This window comes from Mauremys mutica, chromosome 17 (assembly GCF_020497125.1).
Source record: "Mauremys mutica isolate MM-2020 ecotype Southern chromosome 17, ASM2049712v1, whole genome shotgun sequence".
Lineage (NCBI taxonomy): Eukaryota > Metazoa > Chordata > Testudines > Geoemydidae > Mauremys > Mauremys mutica.
In genome coordinates this window covers 20,901,651-20,922,021 of record NC_059088.1, presented here as the reverse complement: position 1 = coordinate 20,922,021, position 20,371 = coordinate 20,901,651, and the positions used below count along the sequence as shown (strand labels likewise).

Genomic DNA, 20,371 nt, shown 5'->3' with positions numbered 1-20,371 from the left:
CCCCGTTGTGCCAGGCGCTGCGCAGACCCCGACCGAGATCAGGGCCCCGTTGTGCCAGGCGCTGCCCAGACCCCAACTGAGATCAGGGCCCCGTTGTGCCGGGCGCTGCGCAGACCCCGACCGAGAGCAGGGCCCCGTTGTGCCGGGCGCCGCGCAGACCCCAGGCGAGATCAGGGCCCCGTTGTGCCAGGCGCCGCACAGACCCCGACCGAGATCAGCGCCCCGTTGTGCCGGGCGCTGCGCAGACCCCGACCAAGAGCAGGGCCCCGTTGTGCCAGGCGCTGCGCAGATCCCGGGCGAGAGCAGGGCCCCGTTGTGCCCAGTGCAGCCCAGACCTCAACTGAGATCAGGCCCCGTTGTGCCCGGCGCTGCCCAGACCCTAACCAAGAACAGGGCCTCCACAGTGCAAAATGTCCTGAGGCCAGCGAGTGTCTGCGCTTGCTGGACGGTTGTTTCCCTCCATGGTGTTGCTGGGGAGGGCGCCCGTCCCCATGGTGCAAGAGCTCTGGCTTGGCTGGGGCTCTGTCGCCCAGGAGGCTTCTTCACAGCTGTGTTTTCTTTCCTGGAGGCTGCACAAACACAGGCTGCTGACGCTGGCCCTGGGATGTTTGCTGCGCGTCTCCGGGGGAGCTGACCTTGGCTTGCGCTGCAGAGCGCAGAGGAGGCAGGATGCCTGGGTTCTATTCTGGCTCAGCCACTGACTCGCTGGGCAAGGGCCTGCCTCTGTAGAATGAGAACAAACCTGACCCAGCTCACAGGGGCGGTAATTGGCATGGCATTGCCAGGGGCTGTATAGGGGCAGAGAGGTATTGTCTGGCACGAGCCCAGAGCGGGAGGGGTGATTGGGCAGGACGTGGGGGTTTGCAGTGTGTGATGGGGGATTGCAGCGTGTGATTGGGTGGGACGTGGGGTTTGCAGTGTGTGATTGGGTGGGACATGGGGTTTGCAGCATGTGATTGGGTGGGACGTGGCAGATTGCAGCATGTGATGGGGGATTGCAGTGTGTGATTGGGTGGGACATGGGGTTTGCAGCATGTGATTGGGTGGGACGTGGCAGATTGCAGCATGTGATGGGGGATTGCAGCGTGTGATTGGGTGGGACGTGGGGTTTGCAGTGTGTGATTGGGTGGGACGTGGGGTTTGCAGTGTGTGATGGGGGAATTGCAGCGTGTGATTGGGTGGGACGTGGGGGATTGCAGCGTGTGATTGGGTGGGACGTGGGGTTTGTAGTGTGTGATGGGGGAATTGCAGTGTGTGATTGGGTGGGACGTGGCAGATTGCAGCGTGTGATTGGGTGGGACATGGCAAGTTGCAGCGTGTGATGGGAGATTGCAGCGTGAGATTGGGTGGGATGTGGCAGATTGCAGCATGTGATTGGGTGGGACGTGGCAGATTGCAGCATGTGATGGGAGATTGCAGCGTGTGAGTGGGTGGGGCGTGGCAGATTGCAGCCACGATTTAGTTGGGTTTGGTCCTGCTTTGAGCAGGGGGTTGGACTAGATGACCTCCTGAGGTCCCTTCCAACCCTGAGATTCTATGATTCTATGTGTGATTGGGTGGGACGTGGCAGATTGCAGCATGTAATTGGGTGGGACATGGGGGTTTGCAGCATGTGATGCGGGGATTGCAGCATGTAATTGGGTGGGACATGGGGGATTGCAGCGTGTGATTGGGTGGGACGTGGCAGATTGCAGCATGTGATGGGAGATTGCAGCGTGTGAGTGGGTGGGACGTGGCAGATTGCAGCGTGTGATTGGGTGGGACGTGGGGTTTGCAGTGTGTGATGGGGGAATTGCAGCGTGTGATTGGGTGGGATGTGGGGGATTGCAGCGTGTGATTGGGTGGGACATGGGGTTTGGTAGCATGTGATTGGGTGGGACATGGGGTTTGCAGTGTGTGATGGGGGAATTGCAGCGTGTGATTGGGTGGGACGTGGGGGATTGCAGCGTGTGATTGGGTGGGACGTGGGGTTTGCAGTGTGTGATGGGGGAATTGCAGTGTGTGATTGGGTGGGATGTGGGGGATTGCAGCGTGTGATGGGAGATTGCAGCGTGTAATTGGGTGGGATGTGGGGGATTGCAGCGTGTGATTGGGTGGGATGTGGGGGATTGCAGCGTGTGATTGGGTGGGACATGGGGGATTGAGCATGTGATTGGGTGGGACGTGGCAGATTGCAGCGTGTGATTGGGTGGGACGTGGCAGATTGCAGTGTGTGATGGGGGATTGCAGGGTGTGATTGGGTGGGACGTGGGGGATTGCAGCGTGTGATTGGGTGGGATGTGGCAGATTGCAGCGTGTGATGGGAGATTGCAGTGTGTGATTGGGTGGGACATGGGGGATTGCAGCGTGTGATTGGGTGGGCCGTGGCAGATTGCAGCATGTGATGGGAGATTGCAGCATGTGATTGGGTGGGACGTGGCAGATTGCAGCGTGTGATGGGGGGATTGCAGTGTGTGATTGGGTGGGACATGGGGGTTTGCAGCGTATGATTGGGTGGGACGTGGCAGATTGCAGCATGTAATTGGGTGGGACATGGGGGTTTGCAGCGTGTGATGCAGGGATTGCAGCGTGTAATTGGGTGGGACGTGGCAGATTGCAGCATGTGATGGGAGATTGCAGCGTGTGAGTGGGTGGGACGTGGCAGATTGCAGCGTGTGATTGGGTGGGATGTGGCAGATTGCAGGGTGTGATGGGGGATTGCAGGGTGTGATTTGGTGGGACATGGGGGATTGCAGCGTGTGATTGGGTGGGACGTGGCAGATTGCAGCATGTGATGGGAGATTGCACATGCTCACGGACATGGACACATATACCCAGAGGCAAGGACACATGGACATGGATGGACATAAACAGATGTGGACACGTGCGCACACACAGACATATGGACATGGATGGACACACAAACATGGACACGGACGCCCACATGCGGAGACATGGGTGCACACGGACACAGAAACACAAGACACACAGAGTATGTCTGTACTGTGGCCGGAGGGGTAATTCCCACTGAAAACAGCAGCGTGGCCCTGGTGGTGCCGGTGGTGGGACGGGCGAGCTGTCCCGAGTACGACTAGGGTGACCAGCCAGCAAATGTGAAAAATCAGGACGGGGGTGAGTGGGGGGTAATAGGAGCCTATATAAGAAAAAGACCCAAAACTTGAAACTGTCGCTATAAAATTGGAACATCTGGTCACCCTAAGTACGAACCCTGTGTATATAGTCGGGCACAGGGTCCACATGGGACATAGAGACATGCCCACACTCAGCTGGCACAAGCCGGGTGCTACGTACCAGGAGGCACACACGGGCACGCACAGAGGCACACGGACGGGGTACATCTACACTGCAAGTGCCGCGTAGGGAGGTACACCAGCCTAGCTTCAATCCAGCTGGGCTAACAGCAGCCGCATAGCCGGTTAGCCGCTCCAGGCCACGCCCGCCAGGGTGCTCGGGAGCTAGCCGGCGCTGAAGCCCGTACTGCTGTGTCTACACTACCGCTGTTACCCCCTGCTCCCGTCACACCTTCACATGGGGATGGACGTACCCACGGACTCAGGCGACGCCCCTGGGCACAGCGACAGCGGGGACCTGTGCCCAGCTGAGTTGGTCCCTTGGCAAGAGCTCAGACTGGCAGGGCGGTGCAGGGACAGCAAGCCAAGGAGGGGGATGTGGGCAATGAGCTCCCCACCTCCCTCTTACATACTGGGCACTGGTCACAGCTGGGCAGGGGGCACCGGGCCTGGGCACTGCCTGCCCCTGGGAACGCTGGACATTTCCCTCTTTGTCTCCCGCCGGCGCTGCCGGGGGAGCTGGGCTGCCAGCGAGTGTAATAGCTACCTAGGCTCTGTTACCTGCCAGCTGGAGGCCCTGGCTGTGCTGCACATGGTCTCTTGTAACATGTACGGCTTGGCTGGACCCTGCTCTGGCTTCAGTCCAACCCCTCAGGGTCCGCAGCCCCCTCTGCCCAGGAGTGAATTTCACTGGCTAGTGACTCCAGGGAGGGCGTCTCCTTAAGGCACCGCTAGGGGCAAACTCTGGCCCATCAGACTCAGTGGGAATTGTGCCATTGGGGTCAGGGCTTCACCCTAGCGGCCGCCCCGTGCTCAAGCCCCAGGGCGGGGTAAGGTCTCTCATGGGAAGCTCCAGCCTGTGCAGAATATTGGTAGCCACAGTTCCAAAGCCTCCAACTTGGAGATTTTCAGTTTCACCCCACACGGCTGGCTCCCAGGAACGCTCTATTCCTTTGACCAAGCTGTGCAAGCGTGACCCCTCCACGCTCCCCAAACGGGGCCGTTCCTGGGCCACGGGGCTGGCAGAGTTCCTGAAAGCGAATGTTGTATGGTATCCGATGGGGATCCCGTTTATATTCCATGGTGAGATCTGCAATTTGTGCTGTCGGCTAGTTACATTAGGTCACACGGCCTCATTGCTGTTAGCTGGTTGGACGATGTATGTAACTAATGCATACAGCGCAAACTGTGTATTTGATTTACACAGCCCGTGACTTGATCATGGTGTAACAGCCTGGGAGAAAATCCTGGGTACTAACGGGCTCGTTAGTGGAGAAAGGCAGAACAAGGACGAATGGCTGGAAGTTAAAGACAGGCAAATTCATTTAAAAATCAAGGCATGGGCGTGTCTGAAATTGAGGGTGATTGACCAGTGGAACAAACTCCCAAGAGAAGTGGTGGATTCTCCATCTTGTGATGTCTTCAGATGCCGAGCAGATGTCAAGTTATTGGGCTCAGTACAGGGGAACTGGAATTTACTGGCCTGGGAGCTACAGGCGGTCAGGCGAGAGGATCTAACATTCCCTTTGCTTCCAAATCTATGAGCATCAGATTCATGTGACCCATCTCCACACCGAGAACATACAGGGACGGAATCCCTCCATCGCATCGAATAACAGTTACAACCTGAGAATTCCACCATCTGCTAGCGACGAGGGGACTGACCCATTCCTATGATGGTGCCTTTCAGAGTTGTGATGGGAGGATCCATGGGTCTTTGGGGTTTCACCAAATCTGTACTTGGAAGAGAAAAAAAAAGTTTGGTTTAAGTTTTCTGGAGCCATTTTTCACTTGATCAAAACTGATTTGGAAGGAGATTTGAAAGCCCACCAGTTTCCAAGTCAGTGGCAGTCAGCACTGGGTAATAATCATGAATATCAAAGCAGCAGCAGCTAAGAGTGCAGGTTTTTCCAAAGCAAAATGGATCTTGGAACCCCAAAGGCTCGTGTGCTGTTCTAAATCTAGAACCCCGGGCAAATCCAGAACCCATGCTGGTGGACTGGGTCTTTCTAGAGCTGCACGTTTTCCAGGGTTCCATGTAGAATCCCTGCTGTTCAGTGGGTAAATCCAGATGCCAGGGTGCCAGACTCCGACTGGTGTCAACGAACATCGTGCTAGGGATGCTGAATTTACACCAGCCGGGGACTCGGCCCCTGATTCCCAGTAGGTGGGATCTCCGATCAGTTATTTTCAATGGCTTCTAAATGTAACAAAGCAACTTCTCCGCTCCCTGGGGGCCCATTGGCCTGGAGAGAGCTCCCACAAGCAGCCTTCGGGCCAAGTGGGGGACGCTGGGCTCTAACTCCTCTGCCCCCGCAGTCCCGGGCTACTGGCCCAGCTACGGGACCTGTCCCTTTCCGCCTTGTATGTGTCAGTTGCTCACCTGGGATTGGTGGGGGTGGGCAGGACTCCAGTGCAGGTGGCTGTGAAATCGGACGGGTCTGGGGTATCCGCCTGAGAGTCCTTAGCCTAAGAGGCAGCAATGCTGGCGCCTGGGGAACCAGGGGAAATGCACTGAGCCCCATTCTGAAATTCCCTGGGGAGCCACCAAGGAGGTGGGGAGTGCCTGAGCCCCCTCCAGCGAGGCAGGGCTCTCCCTGCCTTCACCCAGCTCTGAGCCAGCCGCGCAGGCCCCTCCTCGAGTTGGGGTGAAGGGGAGGATGTGGGGGAGAGGAAGGGAGTGGAATCTGCACAAGCTGCTGCATGGCCCCTGGTATCTGAGCAGGCCGGTTTATCTGGACTCGCTGGCCCGTCCGCTTCCCCAGAGGGAGCAGCATTCCTCAGCTGGTGGCTCCGGCTGGAGAGAGGCCAGATCTGAGCAGAGCACGCCCTCCCCCAGCGCGAGGCAGCGATCCGCAGAGGCGTGCGCTGTGGGCTGGCCCGTCTGAAATGCAGTCAGTGCCTTCCTTGCAGGAGCTGATTTGATCAGACTCGTCAGCAAGGACGCAGGGTCACCTGGGCTATCCAACCCCATGCTTCAGGGCAGGGGCTGATGCCAGCTCGGGGTCAGGAAGGACTGAGGGTTGTTTGCCATCCTTTATTATTTATTTATTGTTTGTCTTACTGTAGCCCCAGCCATGGACCAGGCCCCAGAGTGCAGGCACTGCATGTTATTTATGAGATGGATTACGATAGCACCTGGGCGCCCCAGTCACAGGCCAGGCCCACGTTGAGCTAGGTGCTGTACAAATACAGGACAGAGACTGCCTCTGCCCCGAGAGCTGACAATCTGGGTGTAAGACAAGAGGCAACAGCTGGATACAGACAGATGGTGGGAGGTCAAGGAAACTTGAACAAAGGATAGGGGGCTGAATGGCCCATTGGTCTCTTCTGAGATGGCTGCAGGGGTGTGGTATGGTTAGTGCACCAGGACTGGGCGTCAGGACTCCTGGGTTCTGTTCCCAGCTCTGGGAGGGAGGGAGGGAGGTCCTGTGATTAGAGGAGGGGCCCAATAGCGTTCCCAGGTGGGTGACTGGGTGACTACGTGGCCTTAGGGCACGTTATAGGAATGCAGCTTTGATCAGACTGGCCGGTTGGTGCATGGAGCCAGCTACCCTGCCTCCAGCTGGCACTTCAGAAAATGGTAAAAAGTCCCCCACTGCACTGGGCTTGTCCCAGACAGGAGGCCAGACAGTGATCACAACGGTCCCTTCTGGCCTTGGATGCTGGGGGATGCCAGGCTGGAGGAATTGCTGCTCTCACCTGGTGCAATGATTCCCGGATGAAGAGGGACCGTCCTGGGTCCTTTGGAAATGTTTCCACCCGTGCTGGGACCCACCACGTAGCTGGCACGACTCCCAGGGAACCGACAGCCCAGTGCCAGGGAACAGCGAGGACGCCCATGTACTGTTGATGGCAAAACAGCCGCTCAGTGGGGCGTTTGCATAATGTCGAGGGGCTAGTGGCGCTGGGGGGCTGAAGAGCAAGGAGTGCCTCGTGGGCACAGCACAGGCATGGGTCAGGACTCCTGGGTTCTAGTCCTGGTTCTGCTGCCGACTCACTGGGTGACCTTCGGAAAGGCACATCTCCGCCCCGTGCCTCAGTTTCCCCTGCTCTAAAATGGGGATCACGATACTGACCTCAGAGAACTGCATCCCCCAGACAGAAGGGTCCCAGAATGACAGTCCTCTCCCTGCCCTCTGACGGGCTCAGAGCAGGAATTCAGCCCTCACAAGGGTGCTAGAAGACAAGGCCGAGTCATCCGTGTGTCATAGAAGGGGAAACTGAGGCAGTGGGGGGTGATGTGACTTACCCAAGGTCCCAGACCCCCTGGCCCAGTTTGGTCTAGCACGGGCTGAGCCCAGAGAGTCCCCATCCCCCCAGGTTGGGTAGACTGGGGGCTTGTGGGGTGTGGGAGAGGGGAAGCTTCCCCGTGTTCTTCTGTGGGCAAAGAGAGAATTTCACCTTAATGGATCCTGGCACAGCCCCGGCCTGCTCTGCAGGGGTGGGGGTGTCTTCCCTCCCTGGGGGCCACGGATTAATTCTTCCCCTTCTCGTGCCCGCAGGGTCCCTGGCGGGGGTGCTGGAGATGGAGCGCAGCGTCACCGCGGTGCTGGGCAAGGACGTGGTGCTGCCGTGCCACTATCGGGCGCAGGAGGGCGAGAAGGTGGTGCAGGTGACGTGGCTGAAGCAGGGCAGTGACGGGCAGAACGTGGAGATCGCGGTGCTGAACTCGGAGTACGGGGAGCACGTCCAGGAGCCCTACGCGGGGCGGGTGCTGCGGCGGGTGCCGGGGCCGCTGGAGGACGGCGCCATTGTGCTGAAGAACGCCGTGCAGGCCGACGAGGGCGCCTACGAATGCCGCCTCATCACCTTCCCCTCGGGCAACTTCCAGGGCAGCATGACGCTCAGCGTGCTGGGTGAGGGTCCGGGCACGGGGCACCGGGGCTGCCTGGCTCTGCCGGGCCAGCTGTGGGCAGAGCTGCCTTCCCCACTCCAGCCGGCTAGGCCACTGCAGAGATCGGGGGCACGCGGGGCTGCCCCGGCCACTGGGATGGGAGCAGCCCTGAGCCCCAGCCTGCAGGGGAGCTGAACGCTTGGTCTCCGGGCCAGGCCTGTGTCGGGGGAGAGGGATCCCCAAGGGGTGGGGGCTATACAGTGAGTGTAGGGGGAGCTGGGTATGCAGGGCTGGCCCTGAAGGGGTAGGTGGGGTGTCTGCGTGGGGCCCTTTGGGGGAGGAGCTGAGCCGGTTCAGGGCCCCCTGGGGGGGCAGGAGCCAGGCCCGAGTGGCCCCCACAGGGCAGGAGCAGGGCCTGTGCAGGGCGCCCCGAGACAGGAGTTGGGGTTCCGTGGCGGGGGCCGTAGCCGGGCTGCGTGGGGCCTAGGGTTGCCAGGCGTCCGGTTTTCGACTGGAAGGCCCGGTCGAAAAGGGATCCTGGCAGCTCTGGTTGGCACCGCCGACCAGACCGTTTAAAGTCCAATCGGCAGCGCAGCGGGGGCCCGGGGCTAAGGCAGGTTCCTTGCCTGACCTGGCTCTGCCTGGCTTCCAGAAGCGGCTGCCAGGTCCCTGCGGCCCCTAGGCACTGGGGCACTGGGCAGCCAGGCACTGGGAGGGCCCCCGCGCTGCCCCCGCCCCGAGTCCCGGCTCCACAGCTCCCATTGGCTAGGAACCACGACCAATGGGAGCTGCGGGAGGGTGGTGCCTCCGGGCACAAATGCAGCATGCACCGCACAGAGCCGCCCAGCCGCCCACGTGCCTAGAGGCCACAGGGACCTGGCGGCCGCTTCCTCGGAGCAGCAGTAAGCGCTGCCAGGACCTCACACCCCAATCCCCTCATTCCCGGCTCCACCCCAGAGCCCACACCCCCAGCTGGCGCCCTCACTCCCCTGCCCGCCAACCCCCTGCCCTAGCCTGCAGCCCCCTCCTGCACCCCAAATCCCTCATCCGCAGCCCCACCCCGGAGCCTGCACCCCCAGCTGGAGCCCTCACTCCCCCGCCCCCAAGCCCCTGCCCTATTCCGGAGCCCCCTCCTGCACCCTAAACCCGTCATCTCCAAACCCCTCATCCCCAGGGAAGTAGCTGGGCTATGTGAGGGCTATGTGGGGGCCGGTGGGGTTAGGGGGAAGTAGCCAGGCTGTGTGAGACCCCATGGGGGTGAGGGGCAGTAGGTGGGCTGCATGGGGTCCTGGTGAGGGGAGCAGTAGCTGGGCGTGCAAACACCCTTGGGGGTGTGCAAATGCTGGGCTGCCTGGGGCACTGGGGGTGGGGGCAGTAGCAGGGCTGTGGGGGACCCTGGAGGGGTGCAAATTCCTGACTGCCTGCGGTCCCCGGGGGATGCTGCCTTTTACACCCCCGTCACCGCTCTACATTCTCCCCGCAGTGCCCCCGCTGCCGACCCTGAACCCCGGCCCCCCGCTGGAGGAAGGGCAGGGGAGGACGCTGGCCGCCTCCTGCACGGCCGAGGGCAACCCCATGCCCACCGTGACCTGGGAGACGCAGGTGCGCGGCACCAACAGCACCCGCCAGTCCCTGCACCCCCGCTCGGCCTCCGTCACCAGCGAGTTCTTCCTGGTGCCCGGGCGCAGCATGAACGGCAAGACGCTCACCTGCGTCGTCAGCCACCCGGGGCTGCCGCACGAGAAGAGGATCACCCACGTGCTGAGTGTCGCCTGTACGTCCCACCCCCGGGGGGCACAGCCCTGGGGGGCTGCCATGGGGAAGAGCAGAGACCCACAGCGAAGCTGCCATGGGGGGCAGAGAGCCCCTCCAGGTGCTGTGGCAGAGGGGCAGAGATCCCTTGGGAAGCTACTGTGGGGGCAGAGATCCCCCCAGAAGGTGCCATGGGGGTGGGGCAGAGACCCTTAGGGGCCTGCCATGGAGGTAGTGGCCCCTAGAGGGCTGGCATGGGGTAGGATGAAGACCCCCTGGGGGTTGTCATGGGGGGCAGAGACCCACTGGGGGGTGCTTTGGAGCAGGGGGAGGAGCAGAGACACCCAAGGGGAGCTGCCATCGGAGTGGGAGGGCATGTACCCTCGGGTGGGGGGCTGAAGGGGCCCCAGGGAGTTAGTTGAGGGGCTTGGGGCGGGGGACATGTTTGCCCAGACCAAGGTGGGCGTGGGGTCGGCGAGGGGAAGGGCGCAGGCTGGGGGGGTGAAGGGAGGGCCCAGGTGGGCGTTTCTCTCTCCCCCCTCTCACGGTTGTTGCCCTCTCCCTGCCCAGATCTCTCGGACGCCTCAGTGCGAGGGCACGAGGAGGAGGAGGACTGGCAAGCGGGCAAGGAGGGCGTCTCGCTGAAGTGCCTTGGCGAGGGCAACCCCCCACCCACCTACAACTGGACCCGGTAAGTGTGAGCCCCTCGCTTGCGGGCAGGGCTCCCTTTCCCAGCGCAGCTCCCGGGGCAGAGGCGGGGGCAGGGCTGGCCTGTGCCTCTGTCGGGGGCTGATGCTGGAGGGTTGGGGGGGCTCAGGTCTGAGAAGCACCCCAAGGTTTGGACTCGCCACCCAGCCTCAGGGGGTCGGCCGGACCGGGCTCTGGGTCTCATAGGGGAGTTTGCCTTGGCCGCAGACTCCAAGGGGGTGCCCACTCCCCACCCGCCTCCAGCCGGACTATGGGCATGAGGAGCTGGTGTGACCCCCCAGGAGAGCCTCCGACAGCTACCAGTTAGTGGAGTTACTCCTGCAGCAGCTGGTGTTTGGGTTCTGGAGGTCCCGGGTTCGAATCCCGATGACAACCGGCTCACGCTGAGAGTCGGAGCTCCGAAAAGGGCTGTGTTCTGGGTCAAAGTGCCAGTCGATGGCTGCCCTCCCTGGCCCTGGCCAAGCCGTAGGCCTGTCTTTGTTCCTGGCTACCTCAAAGCCAGAGAGTTGGTGACATAGAATCATAGGACGGGAAGGGACCTCGAGAGGTCATCTAGTCCAGTCCCCCCGACTTGTGGCAGGATTAAGTATGATCCGAGACCATCCCTGATGGGTTTGTCTAACCTGCTCGTCACAATCTCTAGTTGGGCGGCATATTCTGCATGTCAGCCGGTCAGTCCCAGCTGAGTTGTTTGAGGTTTGCCAGGTGCTGCCTGTGCCAGCTGTGATTTCACACGGGCAAGCCTCCGGCAGCTGGGACTGCAAGGCTGCGAGCTTCCCCTGAGCAGTGCCCTCCCACTCCAGCCCACAAAATCAATTTCACCTCCGTCTTCTTCCTGCCAGCCAAGGCTGGGTGCCCATTAGCCCGGTCCCAAACCTGCGGCTGCATTCCCAGCCAACAACGCTCGTGATCCCAGAGGCTGGGAATCCGGGAGGCTGGAGCGCACAGCTCCCACGGAGCCATTCAAAGGGAAGCTCTGTCCTCCATAAACACTTGAGTCATCACTCAGCCATCTCTGTTGTCTTGGGAGCCCTTGGGGCGGCAGGGACTGGCTGGGGCATGCCGGTGGCTGGAGGCAGCCTGGGGCCACGTGCAGCCACAGGGAGGAGAGGCAAAGGGGCAGCATGGAGGAACGTGGGGCTAGTCGGCTCCCTCGGGGCTCTGGCCATGCCCTGCGAGGAGAGAGCCTTTGACTGGGATGCCTAGAGGCTGGCAAGGCGGCCTGTGCACAGTGCCACAGCTGCAATTAAAAGGAGGGTATGTGCCAGCTCCTGGCACCATGGGACGCTGGCCTGGGTCAGCCTCTGGATGTTCCTGCACTGGGCGTGCTACTTAACCAATGGCTGGAGCTCTCTCTCCACGCTGAACCCCGAAAGCCAGGCACGAAACACAGTGGGGCTTTGGGGCACCCCCTCCCCCTTTTTCTTTTCCTTTCCCAGACGCTGCCAGGGCTGCACAGGCATTTCCCCCGTCCTTGGGGGATTTCCCGAGCCGTGGGAGGGGCCGAGCCCCTGGGGACTCTATGACCTGAACCCCTGGATCCTGCCTTGTGGGACCTGAGCTCCCTGCTTCATTGCAGGCCTGAAACGGGGCCAAAGGTCGTGTGCTTCCTAGCAGAAGTAGCAGCCAAAGGGTTAATAGACCCAGCGAGTGCTGCAGAGGGAAAAAGGAAGGATCCTATTTGAGTGGCATCCCTCGAGGTCTCAGCGTGTGGGGCCATGTGTGTTTGGGCCTGGCAGTGTATGAAGGTCCATACTCAAGAATGAGAGAGTGTGTGTGTGTGTGTGTGTGTGTGTGTGATCATGGGATTATTCTTGGGTGTACCTGGGTTCATGTGTCTGTGTGTACCCATGCGTGGGTGTGATCAGGTGATCCTTCTCATGTGTACCTGTTTGTGTGTGGATCTGGGTTTGTGTCTGTCTATACGCCTGGGTCTGCAGTTGTGATGTTGGGTACAAATGTGTGTGTTTGTTGTCGGGGTCTGGTTGTGTGGCTGCGTGCGGACGTGTTTTTGTATTTGTGCTCATGTGTCTGCCTCGTGTGTGTGTGTGTGTGCCCGTGTGCGTGCAAATTAGCGGGTGGGTGCCTGGATAGGCATGCGTGTCTGTGTGCGTTGATGCTATACATTGTGTCTATGGGTTTGGAGAGATGAATTTGTGTTTGGGGGTCTGTGTGTGTGTGTACGTGTGCATGTGTCGGGGCACGTATGTGTGCGCATTTGTGCAGGGGTTCGTGTTATGTGCGTGTGTCCCTCTGTTCACATGCGTGTGTGTCCGGGTGTCGGCGTGTGGGATGGAACCGGTGGCCCGGGTCATGCCGTGTGGTGACGCAAGGAGCAGCGTGGCGTTTCGGGCTGTGTTTGGGCAGGTCCCGGCACTGGGCTCTGGCAGGGGATCAGCCGCGCAGGAACCGTGGGAAAAGGCAGGGAGCCCTTTGATTTCAGCACCTATTGTTCACGGTGTCCCGGCTCGCCCCACCCACCACAGCCGCCCGTCCAGGCACGTCGGCCCGGGAGGCAACCAGAGGCCACGGGGCTGCAGGGAGAGCCGCGGGGCAAAGGGCTGGGGGGGGGGCTCTCTCATGTCCGTCCATGTATCTCACTGGGTCTGTGTGTCTCCGTCTCTCTCTCTATTCCAGGGGTTCTCACCCTTAGCTCCTTCCATTGGAAACCTCCCCCCCCTGCCCCCAGCGCAGACCCCTCCTCTAGGGCAGTGATGGCAGCTGGGAACCGCTGCTGCAGAGACCCTGGTTAAAGCGGATGGGATCGCTGCCCCCTGCCTGTTCCCCCGTAGCTCCCCCCACTGACTCTGCCCCTCTGCTCCCCAGGCTCAACGGCCCCATGCCCGAAGGAGTGAAGGTCAAGGGGGCCACCCTCCTTTTCCAGAGACCCCTCACCCCCGACGACACGGGCGTCTACATCTGCCAGGTCGCCAACAGGTTTGCGGCCAAGGAAGTTCGGGCCAGCGTCAGCATAAAAGGTAGAGTCTGGGGCAGGCAGGGTGGCAGCGCCCCCTTGTGGTGGGGTTGATAAGGTGATAGAGGGGGCTTGGCTCTGATGGCTAGAATAGGGTTGCTGGATGCAGACACTCCCTGGGGCTCTCCAGCTCCCCGCCTGTGATGCCCAGTGTCTGCACATGGGGGGGCCCTCAGTCCCATCCTGGAGCCAGCAGCCAGAGAGGGGGCTGTGGGTTACCCTGCCCACTCATTGCTGGTGCAGTCAGAGCACTGGCCCTGGGCTTGCCCTGGACCCTCTGCGTGTGGGTCCAAATCCAGCCCCTTTCGGTTCGGGCACCCTCCCCGCACCAGGGTCTGAGCTCTCCTAGGGGAATCTGCCCGTCTCGTCCCCTCTGCCCAGCAATTGCTCTAGGGCCCAGCGCTGCTCGGTGTCGGGGGGGCTCCGGAGTCCGGCAGAGCGTCAGGGCTTGGCTGGGTCAGCACCTGTGCAAGGAGCCCTCCCTGGAGAGCCCAGCACCGCACGAGGCAGGGATGGTGATACAGCAGGGAGCGCTCTGCGTGCTGAGCCCCTGAGTGGTGCTAGGGGGCGCTGTGCTGCAGGGAGCAGGCTTGGGAATCCTTAGCCTTACAGAAGCAGATTGGATCTTCAGAGCTAGCACCAGCTGGGGCTGATAACTAAACATCAGGTGTCCATCCATCCACCCACCCATCCGTCTATCTGTCCATCCGTCCATCTGTCCACCCACCCATCCATCTCTCCACTCATCCGTCCATCCACCCATCCATCCATTCGTCAACTCATCCATCCATCCGTCTGTCCACCCGCCCATCCATCCATCCGTCCATCCATCCATCCATCTGTCCTTCCATCCGTCCTTCCATCTGTTGACTCATCTGTCCATCCATCCATCCATCTGTCCACTCATCCGTCCATCCATCCATCTGTCCATCAATCCATCCATCTATCTATCCATCTGTCCACTCATCCATCCGTCCATCCATCCATCCATCTGTCGACCCACTCATCCATCTGTCCATCCACCCACCCGCCCATCCATGCATCCTTCCGTCCTTCCATCTGTCCACTCATCCGTCCATCCATCCATCCATCTGTCCATCTCTCCATCCATTCATCTGTCTGTCCATCCATCTGTCCGTCCAAGTACCTATCTGTCTGTCTAGTCTGATGCCTCTTTAGCCCTGGAGTCCGGGTTCCTGCAGGCCCACCCTTGTTGCTCAGACACTGGCTGTGCCGTGCCCCCCTCCCCCCCCCGGCTGCCATCTCAGACCCTCCGTGTCTGTCCCCCCCAGCAGAGAGCGAGCTGCAGAAGGTGAACGTGGTCTCGGCCTCGGTGGTGGTGGTGGGCGTCATCGCGGCCGTGCTGCTCTGCCTGCTGGTCCTGGTCGTCGTGTTCATGACCCTCTACCACCGACGGAAGACCAGGCGCATCTCCGAGAAATAGTAAGAGATGGAGCGAGGGGGGAGGGGTGGCTCCCTGGCACACACGCTACCCCTGTCCCCCCGGAGATACACCAACCCCCCTCGCCTGGCCCCTCTGCCTCGCCTCCAAGGGGTCCCTTGCTGGGATCCACAGGGCCCACACAGGGAAGAGCTGAGCCCTGCATAAATCATTGTAGCAGGGAGCCTGCCCCAGCGGGAAGCTTAGTCACGGTTGCTTGCTGGGTGGTGAGCCTGAGGCCTGGGGACCTGGCTCCCGAGCTGGGCTGGTCGAGCAGCAGCAAAGAACCGGATGGGAGGCCCAGTGGGCAGCGTGGGACAGATGGTGCTGGCTACAGCTGGGTCTGCTGCAGAGAGCAGCTGGGCAAGCTTCACCCCCCGCCCCGCCCCACAAGCTCTGCCCATTCCCCTCAATCCCGACCCATAGCCCTCTGCTAGCCCAGCCCTGGGTCCCCCCCCAACACACACACAGCTCTGCCCCTCAATCCCGACCCACAGCCCCCTGCTATCCCAGCTCTGGGCTCCCTCACCGCTCTGCCAGTGCCCCCCAATCCTGACCCACAGCCTCCTGCTAGCCCAGCCCTGGGTCCCCCGCAACACACACACAGCTCTGCCCCTCAATCCCAACCCACAGCCCCCTGCTAGCCCAGCCCTGGGTCCCCCCCCAACACACACACAGCTCTGCCCCTCAATCCCGACCCATAGCCCTCTGCTATCCCAGCCCTGGGTCCCCCCCCGCTCTGCCAGTGCCCCCCAATCCCAACCCACAGCCCCCTGCTATCCCAGCCCTGGGCTCCCCCACCGCTCTGCCAGTGCCCCCCAATCCCGACCCACAGCCCCCTGCTAGCCCAGCCCTGGGTCCCCCCCAACACACACAGCTCTGCCCCCCAATCCCGACCCACAGCCCCCTGCTAGCCCAGCCCTGGGCTCCCCCACAGCTCTGCCAGTGCCCCCCAATCCCAACCCACAGCCCCCTGCTAGCCCAGCCCTGGGCTCCCCCCTGTGACTAAGTCGTAGCATGATCCAGGCAGTTGTCGTTTTAACCTCTGCCAGCACCGCGTCAGATGTCACCTGGGAGTCGTTCTGACCCCCGACTGGGCCTGGGGCGGGTTGAAATGCCGCCCTTCACCCCAGTGACGACCCAGCGCTCGGCTTTACCTGGTCGGTTCAGCCGCCGGCGGTGTACAAGCCTCTGCCCTGCCTGGAGGTGTAGCTGCTGACTGACTATGATCCGGGCCCTGCTGAGACAGACCTTGATCCAGGCCCTGCAGACAGGCTCCTCTCCCTCCTTGCCCCTGTCTGGGCAGCCACCTCAACTCTGGCACCCGGATCCTGCCTCAGGCTGCTCTTGGTAGGAATCGAGCCCCAGGCTTCCCTTATCACTGCGCTAACCTCTGCCAGCCAGGATACAGGAGGCTGGGAGCAGGTCTCAGGAGCAGCCTTGGAGGCCCAGCCAGGGGGTTTGATGAGAGCACACAGCTCTGCCAGGCCACGGGGCTCCGGGGGCTGACCAGGATGCGGATCTCACTGCTCACCTCGTGTCTCTCTACCCGGCAGCGAGGAGGAGCTGACCCTAACGAGGGAGAATTCGATCCGGCGTCTGTACTCCAGCCACAGCGCCAGCACCCGGAACCAGGTGAGGGGGCCGGGAGAGTGGGGAGGAAGTGGGGCACTGGCGGGGATATTCAGCCCCCACACCCACACTCACACTATTATGATGAATTTTCTCCCCATCCGATTTGCAGGGGAGCTGGCTCAGTAAAGAACCCAGCACCCCCTGCAGGAAACATGTGGAAAGACGAGTGAAGTTTGGGGATGGTAGATGGGGCAGCCCAACCCCATGGGGGCCCAGGCCGCATGCAGTGTAACTGGGGACAGCTACGCAGAGCCCGTAGGGGTCAAGGGAGAGCAGCTGCCTGGGACCCAGAGGGAGTCACGGGGGGCAGCTCCCTGGCCCCATAGGGGATCACTGGGGATGGCTACTCGGCCCTATAAAGGTAATTGGGGGCAGGTTTTTGGGTGCCCAGGGCAAAATCTGAAACCGAGCTCCCCCAGCCCCCCAAAATGACCCTGGAGACAGAAGAAGAATCCTGGCCGCGGGTGCAAAGACACTGACGGGAGGTACTGGGCTGGGGGCAGAGCCCGCCCCGCAAGGACCCTGCAGCGGTGACTCACCCGTCCCGCGGGCCTGGGCCTGGCTCCAGTGTGGGGCATGGGGACCCAGCACGCGGGGTCGCAGTGCTGCTCAGCTTCGGCCCGGCTGCCCCTGCAGCGCGATGGGTCTGATCCAAGGAGCAGCCTTGTGCCCTGGCACCCGGTGCCGCAGCGCCACTGATTCCAATGCCACGGGCTCGGGGGCCCCCTCGAACATGGGCCTGGGGCAACCTGCCCCTTTTGCCCTGCCCTGGCTGGCCCTGGCGGGGGAGAGGCTGCCGGGACCAGGCGTTTGTCACCCTCCCCCTCTCTCTGTTTTTCAGACAGAGGAAACCCTGCACCTGCGGGGGGACAGCCGGCAGGGAAGCCTGCGGGGGGACAGCCTGCGCGGCACCAGCATCTGCTCCGTCATGGTGAGGCGCGGCCCTGGGGGGGCCCTCTCAGCTCGCCCTGCAGGGTGGCTCCCGTTGCTCCTGTCCTCTGCTGATTCCCTTTGAGCTCGGAGTCGCGGCCCCGGGGAGGTGGCTGCGGGAGCCCCATGCAGAGTCCCGTGGGGTCAGGAGTCGGATGGGGATTGGCGTCCATTGGAGCCCCTGCAGCCGGTGGCTTGGAAAGCGATGGTCCAGGCCCCCGTGATGCACCTCCCTGTGGCTCCCCCTGGCCAACGCTGCTGAGGATGGGCTAAAGGAGCTGGTTAGCAGGGATGTGGCCTGGGGGGCAGGTGGTCCCTAGTGAAAAGCCCCATGTGCGGCCAGGGAGACATGAATCATGTATCGGCCTGATGCCAAGCAGCCTGGACACCTGTCGCCCTCTGCCGTCGGCCGGTGCTGCGCCAGCCACAGGCCCCTTGGCACTTCCAGCAGGCGGGAGAAGGCCGCGCCCAGAGAGACCTGCTGCGGGCAGTGACAGCAGGGCCACACGGCCCCCACGGGCCTGCGGAGACGGGCTCCCTGCTCTGGCACACGTGTGGACGTGCTCACGCAGCTCACACCCAGACACCCTCACACGCATCCCTCCTCACACAGATCCTCACACCCGCTGGCTTACACACCCACACACCTCCGCTTGGGGACACAGTCGTGCATCTCACACTCACAAGCTCCCCCCTCACCCCTCCGGGTGCCCGCACACCTGTCCAGCCTACGCCCACCCCCACCCACTTGCATGAATGCTCACCATCATCCCAGTTCAGCCCAGAGCAAACCCCTGGCAGAGCAAAGGGGAGCTGTGCTCAGACCCCCGCTGCACCCAGAGAGCTGGCTGAGGTTACGCTGACCCCTACTGGCCTGGGCTGGGAGGACCACAAGTCATGCACTGACAGTGGATATTCGGACTCCTATGGCTCTCTCCAGGAGGGGAGAGGGTTTCCCAGCAGGGGTGTGTGGGGTGGGGAGAATGCTGTTCCTCCGAGGCCTGACCTGCTCTGCTCAGCCAGTGGCTAGACAGCCCTGTCCCTAGCCACAGCGGCACCCAGTGGCTGCCCCGGGATCTCCAGAGGGTGGGGGTGGGTGTGGGAGGAGGTGTTCCGGGAAGGGGACTCCCTCCCCCCCAGCTCAGCCCTTGTCTCCCCCGGCTCAGAGCGAGGAGGCAGAGGGGCGCAGCTACTCCACCCTGTCGACGGTGCGGGAGATTGAGACGCAGACGGAGCAGCCCCCGGCCCCAGCGCCCGCCCCGGAGGAGGAGAAGAAGGAGAAGGAGAAAGAGAGGGAGGAGGAAGAGGAGGAGGAGCGGGAGGAGAACACCATCAAGGCGGCCATGACCCACTTCGTGCAGGAGAACGGCACCCTGCGGGCCAAGCCCACCACCAACGGCATCTACATCAACGGGCGGGGCCACCTGGTGTGAGCCCGGGGCCACAGGCACAGACTGGCCTGGTGCCGCGCAGGGCCGGGCCCTGGACACGTGGATGCCCCCGGCAGCCTGCCAGCCCCTCCCGCTGGGACTGACCCACTGAGCCCTTGTACAGACAGCCTGTCCCGGCTCTGGATTTCTGGGGAGGGCGGATCAGGTTCACTGTGGGGCAAAAGGGCCCCTGGCCGATGGGGGGTCCCCTGCCCCCCACGTTGGTCCTTGCTTCATGCAACAGCCTCCTAGCTTCTCTGCATGGGATGTTTCCTGGCTGGCCCCGAGGGCCCCATGCTGCTCACAAGTCAGCTCCTCCCTCCCCTCGCCGCAGTGGGGCTGGAGGATATGGTACCTGCCTGCCCTGTCCTCTCTATCCCCAGAGGCAGGACTAGCCAGGATCGGCTCTGACGGCTTGGGGGGCTGCCTACATCCCGACGGGGGGTAACGACTGTGGGATCAGAGGTGGGGAGGGCATTTACGCTGCCTCCTGTAGGGGGCGCTGTCAGAGCCATTGCAAGTGGCCCCGGCAGCACTTGGAGACGCGCCCCCCGGCCCGGTGCACGGGTGGGACCCCAGCCCTCTGTCGAGTCTGACGGGCCGCCCCATGCTGCTCCCCGGAGAGCCCCCGGCTTCCTGTGCCATTCCTGGGATGGCTCCGTGCTCTGCGCTGCCCACCAATGGCCGCGGGCGGACTGGCGTCAAGGGCAAGTGACCATGGAGACACCCCAGCAGGGGCACTGGGGGGCGGGGGAGTCGGCGCCACCTGCGGGGCAAGAAGAACCCAAGCGCCTGCTTCAGCCCCATGCACACAGCCCGCCCCATGGGGCTCGGCATCGTGGCATGATGGGTGCGGCGCCCCTGCGGCCGGGCTGCGACGAACACTGGGGTGTGGGAGGGTCTGGACCAAGACTGAGGGACCCAGACAGACCCTGTGGTTCTTTCGGGCCCTCTAGCTCCCGGCCTGGGTCCCACAGCTACAGATGGGGCTGCTGAGAACACGCTGCCCCCCTGGCCTCCCCAGCTCCCCAGCGCCATGGGGCCCAGCCCCAGGAGCTAATCTGGGCCCAGCCGGGGTTCAGGGGTGCTTGCCCTGGGTGGTTTAATGGAGGTAAAACTCCTCTGGTCCTGGGATGGGGAGCGGGTCTCTGACGGTCTCCAAATACTTTGAGAGGGTTTGAGTTCACCAAAGGTTTTTTTCCTGGTTGTTTAAAGCTATGGGGCTTCCCCCTCCCCCACCTCAGTGTAATGCACAAGTATTTTAAACCCTTGGGTTAGTGAAAGGGGCAGCCCCAGCCCCCCACAGCCAAGCCTCCCCCCGTGTGCCTGTGCGGTCGGGAGCAGGGATTGAACTGGGGACCTGCAGAGCTAACA

General features: G+C 62.2%; 1 protein-coding gene across 4 annotated transcripts in view; it reads left to right on the top strand.

Moving 5' to 3' along the window:
• NECTIN4 (nectin cell adhesion molecule 4) overlaps positions 1-19,013 on the top strand; it is a 43,962-nt gene extending 24,949 nt beyond the window's left edge. The window contains exons 1-9 of one of the 4 annotated variants that reach the window (XM_044991781.1): positions 5,377-5,453; positions 7,796-8,149; positions 9,611-9,901; positions 10,450-10,570; positions 13,414-13,565; positions 14,854-15,004; positions 16,559-16,637; positions 17,479-17,568; positions 18,734-19,013. In XM_044991781.1, coding sequence (XP_044847716.1) covers positions 5,411-5,453; positions 7,796-8,149; positions 9,611-9,901; positions 10,450-10,570; positions 13,414-13,565; positions 14,854-15,004; positions 16,559-16,637; positions 17,479-17,568; positions 18,734-19,000 — 1,548 coding nt within the window. In that variant the 5' untranslated portion in view covers positions 5,377-5,410 and the 3' untranslated portion in view covers positions 19,001-19,013. Of the gene's footprint in view, positions 1-5,376; positions 5,458-7,795; positions 8,150-9,610; positions 9,902-10,449; positions 10,571-13,413; positions 13,566-14,853; positions 15,005-16,558; positions 16,638-17,478; positions 17,569-18,733 lie in introns of those variants that run through there. The other 3 variants (XM_044991782.1, XM_044991780.1, XM_044991779.1) reach the window with 3 other exon arrangements.
• Positions 19,014-20,371: the final 1,358 nt, after the last annotated feature.